At 44.6% G+C, this 20,297-nt stretch overlaps 1 protein-coding gene across 1 annotated transcript in view; it reads right to left on the bottom strand.

Moving 5' to 3' along the window:
- The window catches only part of sez6b (seizure related 6 homolog b), a 488,962-nt gene that overhangs the window by 287,406 nt on the left and 181,259 nt on the right, over nucleotides 1-20,297 (bottom strand). The window contains exon 4 of the mRNA XM_041196728.1: nucleotides 19,841-20,033. Within this exon, the coding sequence (XP_041052662.1) occupies nucleotides 19,841-20,033 (193 nt within the window). The remainder of the gene's footprint in view (nucleotides 1-19,840; nucleotides 20,034-20,297) is intronic.

Raw genomic sequence — 20,297 nt, 5'->3', positions numbered from 1 at the left:
TCAGCAAGCCGTTGTTGTTGTGTAAACTGAGGATTGAATCTTTTAAATTCTATATATATATATATGTATATATATATACACTTGTAATTATGGTTTAATTTAGTGTGTAATGTACCTTTAAGAATAATACTTCTTAAGGAAGATCACATGATCTGTAGTAATCAACAGTGTGGGGCTACCTCCGCAGTCAGTGTAGAGATAGAGTTGGAGCTGAAAGCACATGTGTAGTTGCTGCTGAGTATATTGTAAATAAACTTAAAGCTTCCACCTAAGAAGTGTCTGCAGATCAGCTCTATCACTAATAGTACAACTCGGCCACCCTACAACAAACCGGCGATGAGGATAAAACAGGATTGAACAGAAGAAATCAAGTTAAAAAGAAATCGGCACTGTACATCACCCAGTGATTCTAGGTAGCAAGCTTCATTAGAATCGAAGAAATTATCCTCTCTCAAAATGCCACAACTTGGGAGAATTGATTCTTTTGAACCTGCCACAGATGGTTGGTCTCAATACATAAAATGCCTAGCCTTTTTTCAAGCAGTCAAGATTATGGGGGAAGCGAAGAGGCAAATGATCCTTTTGAGTACTTGTGCGAACAAAACCTACAGTCTGATTCAAAGTTGGACAGCATCCAGTGCCCCAGATTTGAATTTCGATGAATTGGTGGACCTCGTGAAGAGTCACTTTCAACCCAAGCCCTCAGTCACGATGCAGAAGTTCAGGTTTAATTCATGAAACAGAGTTCTGGGTGGGACAACTGCATGCTACGTGGCAAATTTTAAGCAGCTAACAGAATATCGTGAGTTTGGTACAACTCTCAACGACATGCTCAGAGATCGTTTAGTGTGTGGTGCGAAAGAGGACACTATTCAGAAAAGATTATTGTCCGAAGTGGATCTGGATATCAAGAAGGCGCTAGAGGTAGTGCTGACCATGGAAAACACAATAAGAGATTGAAAAGCAGTACAGGGTGTGCAAGATGGTGCCATCCTCCACATTGGTCAGGAAACTTCTACCGAAAGAGATGTGAAAATTCGAGACACTGTCAAGCGTGAGAAAGCCCCCGCTAGCCAAAGAACAAAGAAAAGTAACATAGCAGCGAAATTAAAGAATAATTTTAATAGAGGTGGAAACCATCCGACTTTTAGCGATTGGCAGTTTAAAAAAATCGAACGCTACTATTGTCGCAGAAATGGACAAAAGATGAGGCTTTGCCTTGAAAGGTTCAAGCAGGCTTGTAAACAAAAGAAGAAGCCCAATGAAATCTACAACATAGAGAGGCTGAAACAACAAATTCAGACATTTACTCGTTGTTTAACCTGAAAGTTGGAAAGACAGAACCAATATTTGTCACGGTGAAAGCAAATGGCAAACCTGTTAAAACGGAAGTGGACATGGGAGATTCCACTGCAGTAATTGAGGAACATACCTTCAGATCTTTGAATAATGGTGAACATCAATTAAGTTTAGAAGAAACAGCCACCAAGCTAAAAACATATATGGGTGAAGACATTCAAGTAAAAGGCATAAGCGGAGGAACTGTCCATTATGGAAGCCAATTGGCAAAGCTACCAGTGTTAGTATTGAGAGGCAGAGCACCAAGCCTTCTAGAGTGAAATTGGCTTAGGGAAATTAACCTTGATGGGCCACCGCGATTCCAAAAGGAAGCTGGAAGTGTCCCTGTTCTGAAAAAGGAGTGTGCAAGGACTCAACAACCTAAAGAAATGCAGCTTGTCTTAAGCCAAAACCTGGAAGAACAGCAGAAGAAATTCAAAGAGACCCTGCTTGATGACAGAGTTCGAGACGAGGTGAGCAACCTTCGCAGGGAAACAGAAAACCTGTTGACACACGACAAGAAACCCCAGGTCAAAGTTTGTACCTCTGGAAAAGTATGAAGAGAAGCAGAAAGAATTCAGCTCCTCTCTGAACAAACTGAAGAATGAGTTGGCAGAGAAGACACTGCAATGTTCAATTTCCTAGGAGCCAGCAAACAAATACAAAAAAGAGACGGAAGAGCTGAAGAATCAGCTAAATGAAGCAAAAGAGGCTTTGGAAGTAAAAGCCACAGAATTTTCCAAGAAGCAGATGGATAATGAAATTTTGGAAGCCTCAGCCACTGAACTCAGATAAGTTGAGCTTGCATCTGAGAGAAGTCTGGCCGATAGTGAAGTCAAAAAGAAGACCGAGATTAAGGTCTGCATTTAAAAGAAAAGTGCACGTTCCAAGTGAGGGAGGTAATCTATTTGGGTCACCAGGTAGATTCACAGGGCCCCCACCTGGCTGAGGAGATAGTGAGAGCCATAAAAGAGGGACCTGCGCCAAAGAACACCTCAGAGCTCAAAACATTCCTAGGAATGATCAATTAATATGGGTGGTTCTTACCCAATTTGTCTACAGTGCTGCTCCTGCCCACCACTGCCATCCCCACCTCCCTCCCCTGCCCCCCCCATCCCCCCCCACTCCATCCCCCCATCCCCCCCCGGATTCTCTGCTCAAATAGAACCAACGGTCTTGGGAGGTGCCCAAAAAGGATCTTTCATAAAGGGGAAACAATTGTTGCACTCGTTCAATCTATTAGTGCATTATGACCAGCCGAAAGAATTGGTGTTGACATGTGACACATCTCCCTACAGAGTGGGAGCAGTGCTCTCTCATTGGATGGATGACAGCACAGAATGGTCAATAGGTTACATATCAAGAACGCTCACCACAGCTGAAAAGGGATACTCGCAGATAGAAAAAGGCCTGTCCAACATGTTTGGTGTCAAGAATTTTCACCAGGACATACACGGCCGCCATTTTACAATCATTTCAGACCACAAACCACTGCTAGGCCTGTTTAGCAAGGACAAGGTTATACCACCCATAGCCTCAGCAAGAATACAACAATGGATTTCAATCCTGGCAGCATACGAATACACTTTCGTACATAGGACTGGAAATCAAATCGCAAAGGCTGATGCCCTTACTTGTTTGCTTTTACAAGAAAATGATGAGCACGTCCCAGTTCCACAGGAACTTGTTTTACTGTTAAATTTCTTAGATTCCTTGCCGGTACGTACTCAACAGATCAGAGACTGGACAAGTCGGGACCCAGTCCTATCTCAGGTACGAAACCAGGTGCTACATGGTTGGTCACAGGAGCCTATATCTGACAAAATGAAACCGTACTTCAACAGGAGACGTGAAATAACCAGTCAGGATGGCATCTTATTGTGGGAAGCATGAGTGATAGTTCCTCCATAGGGAATGGAGCCACTTTTAATTGAACTACACAATGCCCATCCAGGAATTTCCCGAATGAAGACCATAGCACGCAGCTATCTATGGTGGCCTGGGATGGATAGTGAAATAGAGAGTTTAGTAAAGCACAGTGTGCAGTGTTAGCAACTACATAAGTTATCAGTGACAGCTCCGTTACACCCATGGGAGTGGCCAGGTAGGCCCTGGGTGTGGTTACACATTGACTACATTGGACCTTTCCTGGGAACAATGTTTCTCCTCATTGTCGATGCCCATTCAAAATGGTTGGATGTATATAAGGTGAAGTCACCAACGTTAGGTACTACAATTGAGGAACTACGTCAGGGTTTTGCCATTCACGGACTAGTAGAAGTAGTTGTTTCTGATAACAGCATGACATTTATGAGTGCTGAGTTTCAAAGGTTTATCAGCCTCAATGGTATCACTCATGTGAAAACTGCACCGTACCCACCCTTCATCAAACGGACTGGCTGAAAGGGCAGTTGAAACGTTCAAGGCAGGTATGAAAAAGCTAATCGGTGATGCCTTGGCAACCAAGCTAACACGCTTTCTTTTCCATTATAGGACGACCCCTCAGACAACACCAGGTGTCACACCATCAGAGTTATTGTTGAAACACCATCTCAGGGAGAGATTGAGCTTAATAATGCTGAATTTAGAGGAGAAGGTGGAAAGGAGTCAGGGTAGCCAGAAAACGAGACGTGACTGGCATAGTCGTGAGAGGAAATTTAAGGTGGGAGAGACGGTATATGTGATAAACTTCGGGGAAGGACCAAAGTGGTTACCAAGTGAAATAAGTGCAGTGGTTGGGCCTCTATCTTACCATGTGGAGGTGGAAGGCTGGATTATCTGTAAATATGTGGATCATTTAAGGAAGAGAGACACAAATCATCTGTAATTTCAGGGCCCATCTCTGCAAAATCTGCTTGGAAAAGTCAGGACAATGCAACTGTTCCTCAGAGTGCATTCGGCATGGAGCTTCTAGAACACCACCAATTGGCAGAAACATGTAGCTGCAGGTATGACTGGAACCAATAGCTTTAATGATAGAAATTTCCTATTGGGGCACCACCTGGAGACTCTATGCCCCAAAAAAGGGGTGCAGCACAGAAATAAAAATTTAATAACTAATAGCTAGGAGTCAGTTATATCCCAAACCCTCTTGTACCACCATCACTGTACATTGGCGGAACCACATCATCACAATCCTGTAAAATGGGAATAACAGGTCTCAATGTAGATGCCTGAAGTACTGATTATTGACCTCAATGAGACCTTTCTCGATTGAAAATAGCTGAAGGGAAAGCATGACCAGCTGCCATCATTTTAGGCATTTTGTTTTGTGTGTAGGTTTTGGATTAATTGTTTTCAAAATCTGGGCAATTAAACAATGTCCCACCAGAGCTTGTGGCCACTGTGGGAAATCTCAACATGGCACTGCTACCGTCAAAGGTGCTACAGAAAATAAAAACGCAAAATTAGGGCTCCGATGACATTAATAAACTATTGGAGTTCAAATCTCTTGCTTAAAGAGGTCATCTGAAACCCTCAATTGTGTTACAGCTTGTAATTCCCTTCCAGGCTGCATTAATCTAAACCTAAGCTGAAGAAAGAGATAAGCACAGGAATCTGAAATGTGCCGAAAGGAAAGGCAAGACATTTGAGTAGCTGCAAAAAGAGTAGGGCTGATCTCTGAATCATTGCTAACAGTGCACTAGTAGCAAGAGATTTCTTAATATGCAGTTGATTGAAATCCCAGCCCTTGGCTTATACTAGCTTAACAATGAAATATAGAGAAAAAAAATAGCAAATTGTTTGAAGTCCCAACAAACTGATTTGTCTATGAAGAGAGACTTTGGAATTTTTTTTGTTCCCTTAAAAGGGCTAGTAGAACATTGGAATACTCTACCACAAGTAGTTATTCAGGAAGGAATTGAGCTACCATTTCAAAGGAAATTAGCTTAGAATTTCAGAAGGATCAATATAAGACGGCAAACAGAAAAGACGCATCCAGTTCAACAGCAAGCATCCAGACAGGCACAACAGACAAAATGGCCTCGTTCAGTGCTATCGCTTCTATGATATTAAAGACACGTTGGTCAGGATTTTACTTATGGCGGGTGGGTTGGGTGGGAGCGGGGGCGGTGAGCCGATCGCCACCCGCGATTGGCTGTGCGCCGCCACTTTATGCAGGTGGGCCAATTAAGGCCCGCCCAGCGTAACATGCGGCTGGTAGCGCTCAGTGTTACCCGTGAGGGCGGGGGGGAGGAGGGGGAGTCTGTGCTGTTTCGTGCAAGCGCGTGAGGGAGCACGGAGCTGCCTCAGGGAGATTGAGTAGACAATAAAAAAAACTTCAATAAATGATGTAAAAGTTTATTCAAACATGTCCCCTCATGTGGCAGTGTCGCATGGGTTGGGATATGTTTGTAAAGGTGGGGAAATTTATTTAACTGTTTTATGAAAGCTTCAGGAAACCTCATCCCGCACGTGGATGAGGTTTCTGAAAAACGTGAAGGCCGCTTGGGCTTTTCGGCTGTCCGCCAACCTTAAGGTTGGACGGGCAGTGTTCTTAACTCATTCAGTTAGTTTCTTAATAGCCTTAATAGGCTGCTGACATTTCGGCAAGCGCGCCGACTGTGACATCGAGATGATGCGTGATGACAACGGGACACATGCCCAACCTCATTACGTATCATTTTACACATCGGCGAGTCAGAGCTGCCCCCACACACCGACCAGAAGAGTCAGCCCATAGGCTTTTGTTTCCTGGATGTTCTGACCAGAGTTCATTGCAGGAAGATGATACAATGGCCTTTCCCTTGGTGGCGAAAGAATATAGTGGGGAGAATTGTCCTGGTCACACTGTTTTAAGCAATATGGCCAACATGCTCAAAAATAATTTGTTTATGATTTTACTGCACAAAGCAAGCAGAGCAATTTTGCCTCCACAGTGGTAAAAGAACACAGTTTTACCTGTCCAGGGCAATAAATGAATGGCATTCACTTCATGTAGTTGCAGACACATGGTTGCTGCCTCAGACTGTACATTATTACTAGATCACGGGGATCAGCTAATCACTGGATCCCAGACACAGGAGGCACAGAAGGAGACTGGGGAACAAGATGAATCATTAGCTGTGAGGAAAAGGAACTACTGGGGTATGATCATTCCTTTTGGAAAAGAATGGGGGCGTGTCTGTTTCCCTCAGAAACATGATCCCATTAAAATAACTATAGGAATGCATGACTTCAAAATGAGATTCCTGACAACACCAATCTGGTCAAAAGTACTTAAGAGAAAAACATGTATTCTGCCAACTTTCAATTAAAAAAAAGTAATTTTCAAGGATTCAAGCTTACAGAATTCAGAAACATATATATATATAATCTGAGGAACATTTTTTGGATTCACTGCTTCTGGACTAAAATTTCTGTAATCTAACTATAATTTGGGACAATACCATTGGCCACCACCAACCACTCCCATTTCAAGTATTTTGAATGTTCCGTGAGATGCGCTTTTACAAAACATGCCAAACATCCTCCTTGGGATTGGCTAACAAGTGTATGGATCCTGCTTACAGCAGGTTAGTTATGTGAAGATGTGGTAGCGTCTCTTGTGCAGGACCTGACCAGGGAGAAAAGAAGGAATCACATATAGCTTGAAACTCCAAATGCATCTCCTTGACAGAATGTTAGACCCTTTATTTTATCGACGTTCAGGGATTTGCTGAGTGAGAGAATGAATCTTCTTATATACCAGATGGCATATAATTAAAATGCATTATGACTCTGGAAGAATTAATACAGTGTAGCTGTTGACCCTTGGTTGTGTTGATTCGGTCCTTGTACAAGATTATTATTCAACAGCACAACATTAAGTCTGTATTTTTTATTCATAGCTCATTAAAAAAATTACAACCTATTAAAATACAAAGTGGTTCAGCAGGCCCTTGTTTTAAGATAACTCACTGTTTGAAGCTCTGCTACTGGCATTAATATAGCATCTTTAACATAGTAAATCTCCCAAGGCATTTCACTGAGAAGAAACAGATGTCAAACAGTGTTAGGAGAGTGAGGAAAGAATGATGGCAAGTATAGGGAAAAGAAAGTTTTTTTTTCAATCAGGCTTTTGAATGCAGGAGACAAGCAGCAAGTTGGAGGGGATTAGGGAGAGAATTCTAGAGAACAGGGCCAAGGCAGCGGAAGGCTCTGGCACTGCGACACAGGGAAGGGACAGAGTACAGAAGGCGCAAGTCAGAGAGCACAGGCTGTGGTGTAGGGTTGAAGGAGTTTGGAAGGGTAGATGGTTGAAGCCATGTTGGAGCTAATAAGTGAGGGCCTTGAAGTCAGAGAATGTTTGTAAAAACAGGGATGCTGAGTAGGCAGGGCTGTGAGCGGTATGATGTGGACACTGCAGTGTTGCACAAACTGGAGCTTGTGTAAGGTGGAACTTGGGAGGCTGGTGAGGTGAGCTTTGGAGAAGGTGAAGCTAGAGATAATGAAATGGCGAAGCAGGCTCCTAGGGCCAAGTGGCCTACTTCTGCCTTTATTTTTAATTTTCTCATTGATGGAAGGTGAGACTGAGATGGGCAATGTTGTAAAGGTGGAAGTAAATAAGCTCAGGGATTGATTAGATGTGCAGTTTGTAGGTCAGCTTGGCTCAGCTCAGAGTTAAATGGGACACTCCAGTGGTGCATCATTCGGTTCCGCCAGTCAGCGGCTTGGCAGGGTGTGGAGTTTTTGAAAAACCACATGTTGGCATCAGTCTTGCCATTGTTCAAAATGGGAAGATTCAGGCTAATCTATGACTTGATGTTGGCAAGACAAATATATTTACGGAGCAGAGTGTTAACTTGTGAAAACTAACCTCATACTTACTGTCAAGGAGGAGACAGTTTCTTTATCTTTGAGAAGTCTGTAAGATCCTTAAATTTAGAAGGAGACATACTGGTGATGTCACTGGACTAGTAACAGAGATCCAGGCTAATGCCCTGGGGACATGGGTCCAAATCCCACCACAGCAGCTGGTGGAATTTGAAATCAGTTAATAAAAATCTGGAAAATAAAGCTAGTCTCAGTAATGATGACCATGAAACTATCATCGACTGTTGTAAAAACCCAACTGGTTCATTAAGGTCCTTTAGGGGAGGAAATCTGCTGTCCTTATCTGGTCTGGCTTACATGTGACTCCAGACCCACAGTAATGTGGTTGACTCTTAGCTGCCCTCTGAAATGACCTGGCAAGGTCATTTCAGAGGGCAGCTAAGGAGGCAACAAATGCTGACCTTGCCAGGGACGCCCACATATTATGAAAGAATAAAGTGAGATTCTTAAACTTGCTTTTGAAAGAGGGACTGAGCTAAGTGGAAAAGGTGTCAGGATGATCCTGTAGTGGCGGTTTGGATGGGAAGGGATTGCAGGATCAGGGATGCTTCAGATAGATTTTTACAGGGATCTCGTAGAGAATATTCAGCTGGCTTTGTTCCTATAGAAACATAACCTATATCTTGTGATGCCGATGAAAACCCAACAAAGAAAAACACAGGAAGCCTCCAGAAAACTAGCAAATTGAGCGAGAAAATAGACCCTAAAAAATAAATCAGATAAAAAGGGCTCCAATACTTTAACAGGAGCTTCTCTCTATGCTTTAGCATTTAAAGTAAAGCTAAACAAGCATTTTAGGAAGAAGGGAATACATGACTATGCTAGTGGAGTTAGATTGGGAGAGCTAGGAGGAACAAGTGGAGTGTAAACATTGAGATGGACTATGTGGGCTGAATGGCCTGTTTCTGTGTTGTATATCCTACGTAATGCAACCCGATATGTGACAAGAAGGGTTGATGAAGGTAGTGCAGTGGATGTTGTGTACATGGATTCTAGCAAGGCATTTGACAAGATCCCACATGACAGATTGGTCAGGAAAGTAAAAGCCCATGGGATTCAGGGTAATGTGGCAAACTGGATAAAAGGTTGGCTTTGTAACAGGAAACAAAGGGTAATGGTTGATGGATGCCCTTGCAAATGGAAAGTTGTCTCAAGTGGTGTTCCACAGGGCTCGGTGTTGGGACCCTTGCTGTTTGTGTTATATATTAACGATTTGGACGTGAACAGGGGGGGCACGATTGGGAAATTTGCAGATGACACAAAGATTGGCCGAGTAGTGGATAGTGTAGAGGATAGCCATAATCTCCAAAATGATATAGATGGGTTGGTGGAGTGGGCGGTAAAGTGGCAGATGGATTTTAACATAGAGAAGTGTGAGGTCATATATTTAGGGAGGTCAAACAGTTACAGGGATTACAAAATAAATGGGAATATACTAAGAGGGGTAGATGAAGTGAGAGATCTTGGCATACAAGCACACAGGTCCCTGAAGGCAGCAGTACAAGTAGACAAGGTTGTAAAGAAGGCGTATGGAATGCTCTCCTTCATTGGCAGAGGTATAGAATATAAAAATAAGGATATAATGTTGGAATTGTATAAAACACTGGTGAGGCCACGACTGGAGTATTGTGTGCAGTTCTGGTCACCACATTACAGGAAGTACGTAATAGCTTTGGAGAGAGTGCAGAGGAGGTTTACAAGAATGCTGCCAGGGTTAGAAAAGTGTAGCTACGAGGAGAGATTAGATAGGTTGGGGTTATTCTCCTTAGAACAAAGAAGGCTGAGAAGTGACTTGATTGAGGTGTACAAAATTATGAGGGGAATAGATAGAGTGGACAGGATAAAATTGTTTCCCTTGATGGAGAATTCTAGAATCAGGGGACATGGATTCAAGATAAGTGGCAGAAGGTGTAGGGGGGACATGAGGAAGAACTTTTTTATGCAGAGGGTAGTGGGTGTCTGGAATTCACTGCCCAAGTTGGTGGTAGAGGCAGAAACTTTAAACTCTTTTAAAAAGTACCTGGATCTGCACCTTAAGTGCTGTAAGCTGTAGGGTTATGGGCCGGGTGCAGGAAGGTGGGATTAGAAAGGGCACCTGGGTGTCCTCGGGCTGGCATGGACAAGATAGGCCGAATGGCCTTCTTCTGTGCTGCAACTTTTCTATGGTTCTCTATGTAAAGGTAGATGAGTAGACCATATAACACAATCCCATTCTAAAAGGATGCAAGTTATGGATTACATTTCAATAGTTGAATAAAGGCCCTACACGTTTTGTGCCAAACCACTTCAAGTCAATTTAAGTGGGCAGGCAAAAGATTGGGTGTTGTTTTAACTGGACCAGGGGGGTTATGGAGGGATAGCAGAGCAGTTCAAGAAGCGGTTCAAAAAAGGCAGCTCACCACCACCTTCTCAAGGGCAACGAGGGATGGGCAATAAATGCTGGCCCAGCCAACGAAGCTCACATCCCATGAATGATTAATGAAAAAGTGGGATTAGTACTGGATTGTTCCAGCAAAGAACTGGCATAGACATGGGCTGGAAATTTCCTTAGGGCACCTCCCTCCTCATCACAGTAACTTTGCCAGAAATGTGGTGCATATAAACAGGGTTTCTGCTACACTTCCAGTCGAGTTGTGACAAAAGAGCAGGTACATTGTTGAGGAAAACCTCTGCCATTGTAGGCTAATTGGCCCCTTCTGCATTGTGAACTTCAATGGATCCCGCAATAGAAATCCCCCATCCAATTTCTCTTGCCACCATGTTCAACTCCAACATCAACTGGTTCTGCTGATGGCAAACTCTGGTGGCCTGGATATGGGCTCGGTGGGGTGGGGTGGGTGTTGGTGGTGGGGGGCTTATCCCTTATGATCAGGCACGTTGAGCCCAACAGATACCTCCCCCGACAGTGATCACCATACCCCCAGGGCCCTCCTGCCCTGGTCTCCCAATCCCTGCCCCCCCCAACCCCGCTCACTGTGGCCTGTCTGACTGACCCCAGCAGAACCACCACCCGCACCCCCCCCACCCCAAATAACTTAGCTTGCAGTCCTGCCTCCCACTGGCACTGCTGAGACTGGAGAACATCCAGCCCTATCGGCCTTCAAGATGTGCTCCTCCAATTCTGGCATCTCGCGCATTCCCAGTTTTAATTGTTTCACCATTGGTAGCTATGCCTTTAGCTACCTGGGCCCAAAGCTCTGGATTTACCTCCCTGAACTTCTTTGCCTCTCTGCTTCTCCCTCTTCCTTGGAGGCACACATTAAAAGATATCTCTTTGACCAGGTTTAGGGTCAACTGTCTCTTTATCTCCTGATGTGGTTTGGTGTCAACTTTCATTTGATAATGCTCCTGTGAAGCACCTTGGGGCCTTTTTACTATGTTAAAGGTTCTATATAAATGCCAGGTTGTTGTTGCCTCCACATCTTAAGTATAAAGTAGAGACCAGTTTGGATTATATACCGCCAAATGTAATAGATTTTATTGGAAGTTGATATTTGTGACAATTTTACATGTGCATGTTAATATGTCAGCATTGAAACCACTGGAGGCATTCAGCATCAGAGTTCCAAACCAATTTAATTTACGACAGCTTAGTTCCCACGATATGAGAACAAATGTGAACAGGCCAATTTCTGACTGTACTGATTACAGCTCCGGAGTTTGAAATGGGTGCTTTGAAACATCTTTTGATTTGCATCATATTCAAAGTGAAAAGGTTATAGCATTAGCTCAAAAAGGGCATGCTTTGTGGTTGAGAGATTTCTCTACGCTTTCTGGGTCAGGATTTGGGTTCCAGCCTTGGGCAAGAGGCACTTTGTGAAAAGCATGCTCTGATTACAAACTGCAGTGACTGCAGTCACAGTGAGCGTGCATTGCCTGAGATATTGGTATTATTAGGGAGGAGTGAAAAAATCAATGTCATCTGAAGTGATTTGAATTTGGTGACCTGCACCTTCTTCAAAAGTGGTTCCAAGCTCTGTGAATGCGTTACCATTTCACTTCCCTCATGAAACCAGCAAACTGCCCAAAAGCTGGTGTCTCTGATTGTTGTTGAGGATGTCACAAGATATGGATCTCTATCACATTTCTGTAGTAGAAGGTGTCTGGCTCTTTTTCACCTAGGGGGTGGCATGTGCCCAGTTGGTTCTGGATCAGAGACAGTGCCCAACTGCTACTGATGTAGGGGCAAAGAATAATTCTCCCAAAACGCCGGAGCTCTTTATTAGCTCTAAAGGGCAAATGAGGTGTCTTTAAACAACTCCTCGATATGCCAGCGATGGCCTCGTATGAGTTGTACTCTACCGGTGGGGAATGGTATCAGGTTGGCATATTGAAATGCCACATGTGCCAACGTTCCCCGCAAGTGAATGGCGACATGGTCTCAGTTGCAAACTTCACTAAGGCCCAATACCTTTCCACTTGCAAAAAAATAAACTGTAACCCAATTATCAGCATGATTGATTGAAAAAAATATACTCGCTGAAGGATGACTTAAAAACTGTCTCTAATTCAAGGTCAGTGAAATGATTTACAATATATTTCCTGTTGCAAGTGTCAATTAAACTGTTACAGACAGAACGAGCCAAAAGTAAATGTAGCATCTGAAACTGTATATTATGTCTCTCTTTCCAGGATTGGCAATAGAAAGCTTTTGCCAATGTCTGGCAAGCTGTTCTCTTCTGATTGTTGGTTTCAACTCCTGAAAGAACAAAGCCTACCAAGTATTATCTCCTATGTACACAAATTATACCTTTTATTTTGCCCAGCAAAATCTGGGAACCTGACTTCTACCCTTGTATGACAAAGGATCTAGCTCCACAAATTATAAAGAAAAGGTTACAAAAAAGTGCCCAAATGAAAGTCCATGTTTATTGGAGGAGTGGGATGATGGAGATTGTTTGGGGATCCCCTGCAGTTACTTCAATCAAGACAACCAACCAAGGCTTCTGAGCATGTATCATACATCCTTGATCGAGCCGCACTGAAATACAGATTGTTGCATGTACACTGACATTTTAAACCATTACAATATATACTTCCTGGCATAGAGAACAATGATTTGCCTCACCACATATTTATTCACATATTCAAAATTATTTTTGAATATACAAGCCAACCATAAACTCTTCAATGTAAACAGTGTGACGAGTCTTTCTCCAATTTCAATACAATTGATATTAGAGTATCCTGACCCATCAATATATTGAAGTAGGAGAAAGCATTGCAAGCATCTAGTTTCAAAACAAATCAAAAATCCTATCATAAATATTAAGGCTTTCCTCCCGACTTAACTCTATAACACTCCTGCTCAACGCAAATGCACAGTTTCCTCCCGACTTAACTCTATAACACTCCTGCTCAACGCAAATGCACAGTTTCCTCCCGACTTAACTCTATAACACTCCTGCTCAACGCAAATGCACAGTTTCCTCCCGACTTAACTCTATAACACTCCTGCTCAACGCAAATGCACAGTTTCCTCCCGACTTAACTCTATAACACTCCTGCTCAACGCAAATGCACAGTTGGCTCGGGCACCTATGCCAGAAACTGTCAATAATGCATCGCCAAGAACTGATCTTGAGCAAAAGTGTGAACTTGTACTCGGGCATAAAAAGCATTGAGATGACAAGCAAATGTCACTCAACACCAGCAGAAAATCAGACATTCGCAGCAGAGTAAAAGTCAAGGATCCAAACGTTAATCAACAGAACATAGAACAATATAATCAAAATGGGTGCCTTGGACCCTTGTAGGAGGGACAAAAATATTTTTTGTTTATCCTATTTAACCCAACACCAGTTATCAGCATTCTCGATGAGTAGATCGTGGGTTAGTTAAAACTCAGAATACATATCAGGTACCAGGACTGGTGTTACAACTGTAACTTTGATTTTAAAAAAAAGGATTTTTATCAATGATCTGCTATTGTAGTGAATTTTATATTCTAGGTGATAGATTGTGGACTGAGCATTTCATAAGACTGAAAGGCTGAACTCAGGCAAAGAAATATACCTGGAGTCCTACCAAGACTGATCTAGAACAGCCACATCACTTAGTGCAACACAGAAACATGATAGAATCCTTATTATCATATTACGGTGTGTAGGACATTTCTGAATTGCCAGAGATCCCACAAGCTTATAAAAATAAGTTTTTAAAAAATGAAAAGCTAAAGTTACAGTGTAGGCTTAATAAGAATGCTTCTATTCCTTATGCACAGAATTTAAAGTAATAACCACTTGGACAATGTAATGGATACACACAGCATTTGTGGAACTGTATCTCAGTAAGGGCCTTACACTTTGACAGGAAGAGGGCAGTGGATGAAGTTGCTGAAAATTGGCCATATATTTGTGTGTAAATAGCTTGTATTTGGCCACTCATTGGTAATACAGTGCACTTTATAGAGAACTGAGAAGAGAATGGAACAGAGCAGAAATGATACCACAGAAATCACATTTATTCAGCAGGCTATCTTTATAAGACTGTCACTGGGGGGTGGGGAGGGGGGGTGGATATTATTTGGAGGAGGCATTAGAGGGTTTTTCTCAATGACTGGGCCATAAAGTGTGCACATTGTATTAGAGATGGCTGTAAATTAGAATAATTTACACAGTGATTGCTACACTTTCATGTTTCCCTCATTAAATCTAATCCCCTTCTCCATGAGAATGGAGGGTGTGGTGGAGGGGAGGGGTGGGGTGCAGTCAGGGAATGAGAGGAGAGGGTACAGGTACTTTTTTAATCATGTTGCCACTTCTGATGGTGCAATCCATTTGCATATCAGGCTCGCACAGAAATCCTCACTTCTGCTTGTCGCACATTGCATTCAATTCAGCTGCAGTCCAGAAACTAACGCACACGTAACAGTCGCTGCACTGCAAAAAGCAATTCATTATGTGGAGCATTTTGAGATGCTTTCACAGTATGATAAGGCATTATCCAATTAAAGTTTGGCAAGTTTTTTGAAAAAAAATCACTTACCCTGACGGACAATGCCCTCTGTGCCCTCTTCTAAGACAGCTACTTAATCTTCATACCCTCAGATGTTACAGTCAATCTCTTTTTTTATTAAAAAATACATGATCCTTCACAACTAACTGCAGTAATGGCTGGCTTATTACTGCTCAAGCCAAATGTTTGGATGACAGGACTCCAATGTATAAATCGATGGCCCTTTCATTATAAAAAAAAACTACCTTCCCTTACTTGTATGGGCAGTTGATTGTATTTTGTGTGTGCTTGAAGGCAACAATTGGGAATGAAGAGTCCACAAAAGATAAGCTCCGTCGGAAATTGCTAGTAATAAAAATAAATTTCGCGATAAATACGAAGTTTCTAGTAATAAAAGCTCCCAATCCAATCTACCGTCACTTTGCTGATTTAAATAACACTGCTTGGAATTTGCAACAAGTATCGCTCTTCTTCCAATCTCTACTGAAACCAGGAACAGTGTCTTCCAAAAATGGGAGACGTTTACGAATATCTCGCTTGCGTTATATTCCTTTTCTTCAAAGTTAGGCTCCTTTATCTTGCCTCGCTGTCTTATTGCTCCCACTGCTATCTTTTGCACCGTTTTTTTACCTGTAAGTTACAGATTGTATCCACGGTGACAAAATAACCTGGAGTGAAGCAAATGACTGGAGTGAAATTAGCAAAGCAGAGAACAGCAAAGAAAAGGTTACATTTTCTCAGGCACAAATTGTGAGGGTTTTCCCTTATTTCTTGGGCAGAAAATGCGAGCTCTTATGGCATTAGTATTTCTTGGGGCTTAACCCAATTATTTTAAAATTGTTTATAGAGCGACATGGAGGGGCACTGAGAGGGGAGGAGCCAAGGGGACACTGAGAGGGGAGGGGCCAGGAGGGGCACTGAGAGGGGAGGGGCCAGGAGGGGCACTGAGGGGGGAGGAGCCAGGAGGGGCACTGAGAGGGGAGGAGCCAGGAGGGGCACTGAGAGGGGAGGAGCCAGGAGGGGCACTGAGATGGGAGGAGCCAAGGGGACACTGAGAGGGGAGGGGCCAGGAGGGGCACTGAGGGGGGAGGAGCCAGGAGGGGCACTGAGATGGGAGGAGCCAAGGGGACACTGAGAGGGGAGGGGCCAGGAGGGGCACTGAGAGGGGAGGGGCCAGGAGGGGCACTGAGGGGGGGGGGGGGCTGCAGGAGCCAGGAGGGACACTGAGAGAGGAGGCGTCATAAGAGGCACTGAGAGGGGAGGAGCCAGGAGGGGCACAGAGGGGGGGAGGGGCCAGGAGGGGCACTGAGAGGGGAGGAGCCAGGAGGGGCACTGAGAGTGGAGGAGCCAGGAGGGGCACTGAGAGGGGAGGAGCCAGGAGGGGCACTGAGGGGGGGAGGGGCCAGGAGGGGCACTGAGAGGGGAGGAGCCAGGAGGGGCACTGAGAGGGGAGGAGCCAGGAGGGGCACTGAGAGGGGAGGAGCCAGGAGGGGCACTGAGAGGGGAGGAGCCAGGAGGGGCACTGAGATGGGAGGAGCCAAGGGGACACTGAGAGGGGAGGGGCCAGGAGGGGCACTGAGGGGGGAGGAGCCAGGAGGGGCACTGAGATGGGAGGAGCCAAGGGGACACTGAGAGGGGAGGGGCCAGGAGGGGCACTGAGAGGGGAGGGGCCAGGAGGGGCACTGAGGGGGGGGGGGCTGCAGGAGCCAGGAGGGACACTGAGAGAGGAGGCGTCATAAGAGGCACTGAGAGGGGAGGAGCCAGGAGGGGCACTGAGGGGGGGAGGGGCCAGGAGGGGCACTGAGAGGGGAGGAGCCAGGAGGGGCACTGAGAGTGGAGGAGCCAGGAGGGGCACTGAGAGGGGAGGAGCCAGGAGGGGCACTGAGGGGGGGAGGGGCCAGGAGGGGCACTGAGAGGGGAGGAGCCAGGAGGGGCACTGAGAGTGGAGGAGCCAGGAGGGGCACTGAGAGGGGAGGAGCCAAGGGGACACTGAGAGGGGAGGGGCCAGGAGGGGCACTGAGGTGGGGGGGGCTGCAGGAGCCAGGAGGGACACTGAGAGAGGAGGCGTCATAAGAGGCACTGAGAGTGGAGGAGCCAGGAGGGGCACTGAGAGGGGAGGAGCCAGGAGGGGCACTGAGGGGGGGAGGGGCCAGGAGGGGCACTGAGAGGGGAGGAGCCAGGAGGGGCACTGAGAGGGGAGGAGCCAGGAGGGGCACTGAGAGGGGAGGAGCCAGGAGGGGCACTGAGGGGGGGAGGGGCCAGGAGGGGCACTGAGAGGGGAGGAGCCAGGAGGGGCACTGAGAGGGGAGGAGCCAGGAGGGGCACTGAGGGGGGGAGGGGCCAGGAGGGGCACTGAGGGGGGGAGGGGCCAGGAGGGGCACTGAAGGGGGGAGGGGCTAGGAGAGGCACTGAGGGGGGGGGGGAGGGAGGGGCCAGGAGAGGCACTGTGGGGGGTGGAGCCAGGAGGGGCACTGAGGGGGGAGGGGCCAGGAGGGACACTGAGAGGGGGGTGGAGCCAGGAGGGACAATGGGAGGGCCAGGAGCCAGGAGGGGCACTGAGAGGGGGTGGAGCCAGGAGGGACAATGGGAGGGCCAGGAGCCAGGAACCAGGAACCAGGAACCAGCACCCAGGAGGGGTCTAAAGGGAGAGTTGCATTTGGTGTCAGTTTCCACCCACAAATAAGGACAACCATAAACCGAATCAAGGACACGATGCTCTGTGTGAAACAATACACACTTATCAAAGGTGGTAGTAACGATATAAGCCTGTTGTATCAGAAAGATGCTCTTGGAGCTTGTTGAAGTACAAAATTCACATTAATAGATCTTATGCAACGATTCTACTTCTAAAGCATTAAAATTATTTTTGATGGGAGTGAGGGAAGAGATTCCCCGAAATGTGCATTACTAATAATGTCAACAAAGATATTGGGTTTCAGCAAAAGTACCATACGAAAGCAGGCTTTTTACATATCTAAAACATTGAAACTAGTGAACATAGGAACATACAAATATACAAAATAGAAGTAGGCCATTTAGCTCTTCCAGCCTGCTCCACCATTCAATAAGATCATGGCTGATATGTTTGTGTTTTAAATTCTACACTCCAATCTACCCTCGATATCTTTTGATTCTCTTGCCTAACAGAATCCATCTCTGCCTTAAAAACATTTAATGACCCAGCCTCCACCGCCTTCTGAAGCAGAGTTCCAATGTCGCACAACCCTCTGAGAAAATAGCATTTCTCCTCATCTCTGTCCTAAAAGGGTGACCCCTAATTTTAAAACAGTTCCTCCTGGTTCTGGACGCACTCACAAGAGGAAACATCCTTTCCCATGTGTACCTTGTGAGATCAGGATCTCATATACTTCAATCAAGGCACCCCTCACTCTTCTAAACTCCAGAGGAAACAAGCCCTGTCTGTCCAACCTTTCCTCATAAGACAACCCACTCATTCCAGGTATCAATCTAGTAAACCTCCTCTGAAACGCCTCCAACGCATTTACATCCATCCTTAAATAAGACAACCAAAACTGCACACAGTATTTGAGTTGTGATCTCACCAATGCCTTGTATAACTGAAACATAACATCCTTACTTTTATGTTCAATTCCTCATGTAATAAAGGACAACATTCCATTAACCTTATTAATTACTTGCTGTACCTGTATACTAACTTTTTGTGACTCATGCACTAGAACACCTAGATCGCTCTGCACCTCAGAATTCTGCAGCTGCTCTCTGTTTCAGTAATTCTCTGCTTTTTGTTCTTCCTGCCAAAGTGAACAACTTCGCACATTACCAAATTATATTCCATCTGCCAGATTTTTGTCGACTCACTCAACCTATCTATATCCTTCTGTATCGTCCTTATGTCATCAAGCCTTGGCTATCTTCAATTACAAATGATGAATAGAAGGAATCTTTCCTCATTTGTTGTTGTAACTATCACAGTGGACTCTCACCACTCTCCATCTTCTGCATTACTCATATATCCTGTAATCACTTTAGGCTCCTGCAATTAACATGAAAGCTTTGCTTTACCATCGATTCGCTTACGACAAAGAAATGGAAACAAAAATACCAAGCAATAAAAAACAGTACTAAATATTTATTGTAGGTCTTAAACAACTTTTCAATTAAATAAGATGCAAGCATATTCACTGTTAAAATAAACCAGTCTTTGCAAACACATTTTACATTCAGCTTCCTTTAAGAGCTCAGTTTGAGCTAATGGGAGGGCATCGATATTAAGTATATAAAATACCACCACCTTCAACACCTCTTTGTCCTTTTGTCTGTGACATCTTTTGGTTATCTCCACCTATCACTGGCCCTCTATCCAGCTCTACTTGTCTACCCCCCACCCCCTTAAACCAGCTTATATTTCACCCCTTTTCTATTTTTCCTTAGTTCTGTTGAAGAGTCATGCAGACTCGAAACGTTAACTGTGTTCCTCTCCGCAGATGCTGCCAGACCTGCTGAGTTTTTCCAGGTATTTTTGTTTTTGATATTGAGTATACGTTGCACATGGGAGCCTCTGACACAGCTCCTGACAAATATCAGTGGGAGTCCACTTCATTGGATGTAAAATTTCATTCAAGATCTAGCAAGCGAGTTCTCTTACCTAAGTCAAGCCCCTTGTTTTCAGGTTTGATAAAATACTCAGCCACAAAATACTGGCATTGCTCTTGCCTCATCCTTATAGTCCTGGTGTGTAAGAGCTTACCTTGATAATGGAATTGGAATGAGCCTGGATTTCCAAGTTGAATGCTTTGGAAGTGGATAGAAACTTGATTGCTTGCACTGCGTATCACTTGCCCCTTCATTAAAATTGACTCGTTGGCAAGGACAGTTGGTTCATCTCCATCGAGCCCTTCAATTGTTAGCATCTCTCCTTCAGACAGGCTGATATTTTTGACCTACAGAGAGATTGTTTGGAAAACATAGTTACAAAATGACCTATTATCAATGTATTTTAGTGTGAGCAGAGTGGGCATGGGAGCAGCAACAGAATTTCTACATTTTAATGTTTATAAATCCTGCCTTGGAATATTCTCTCCCTCTCTCTTCATGTGGTATCCTTGTTGTCCAAGGGCTTTATCAAGACATGTATGCATAGATGTTAAACTTTGCAGCTCTTCAAGTTAAATCTTACTGAAATGCAAATTTAATGATCCAGTTCG

The sequence above is a fragment of the Carcharodon carcharias genome, chromosome 10 (genome assembly GCF_017639515.1).
Source record: "Carcharodon carcharias isolate sCarCar2 chromosome 10, sCarCar2.pri, whole genome shotgun sequence".
Taxonomy (NCBI): Eukaryota; Metazoa; Chordata; class Chondrichthyes; order Lamniformes; family Lamnidae; genus Carcharodon; species Carcharodon carcharias.
Note: the sequence above shows the minus strand (reverse complement) of the source record. Positions and strands in the feature narration are given on the sequence as shown.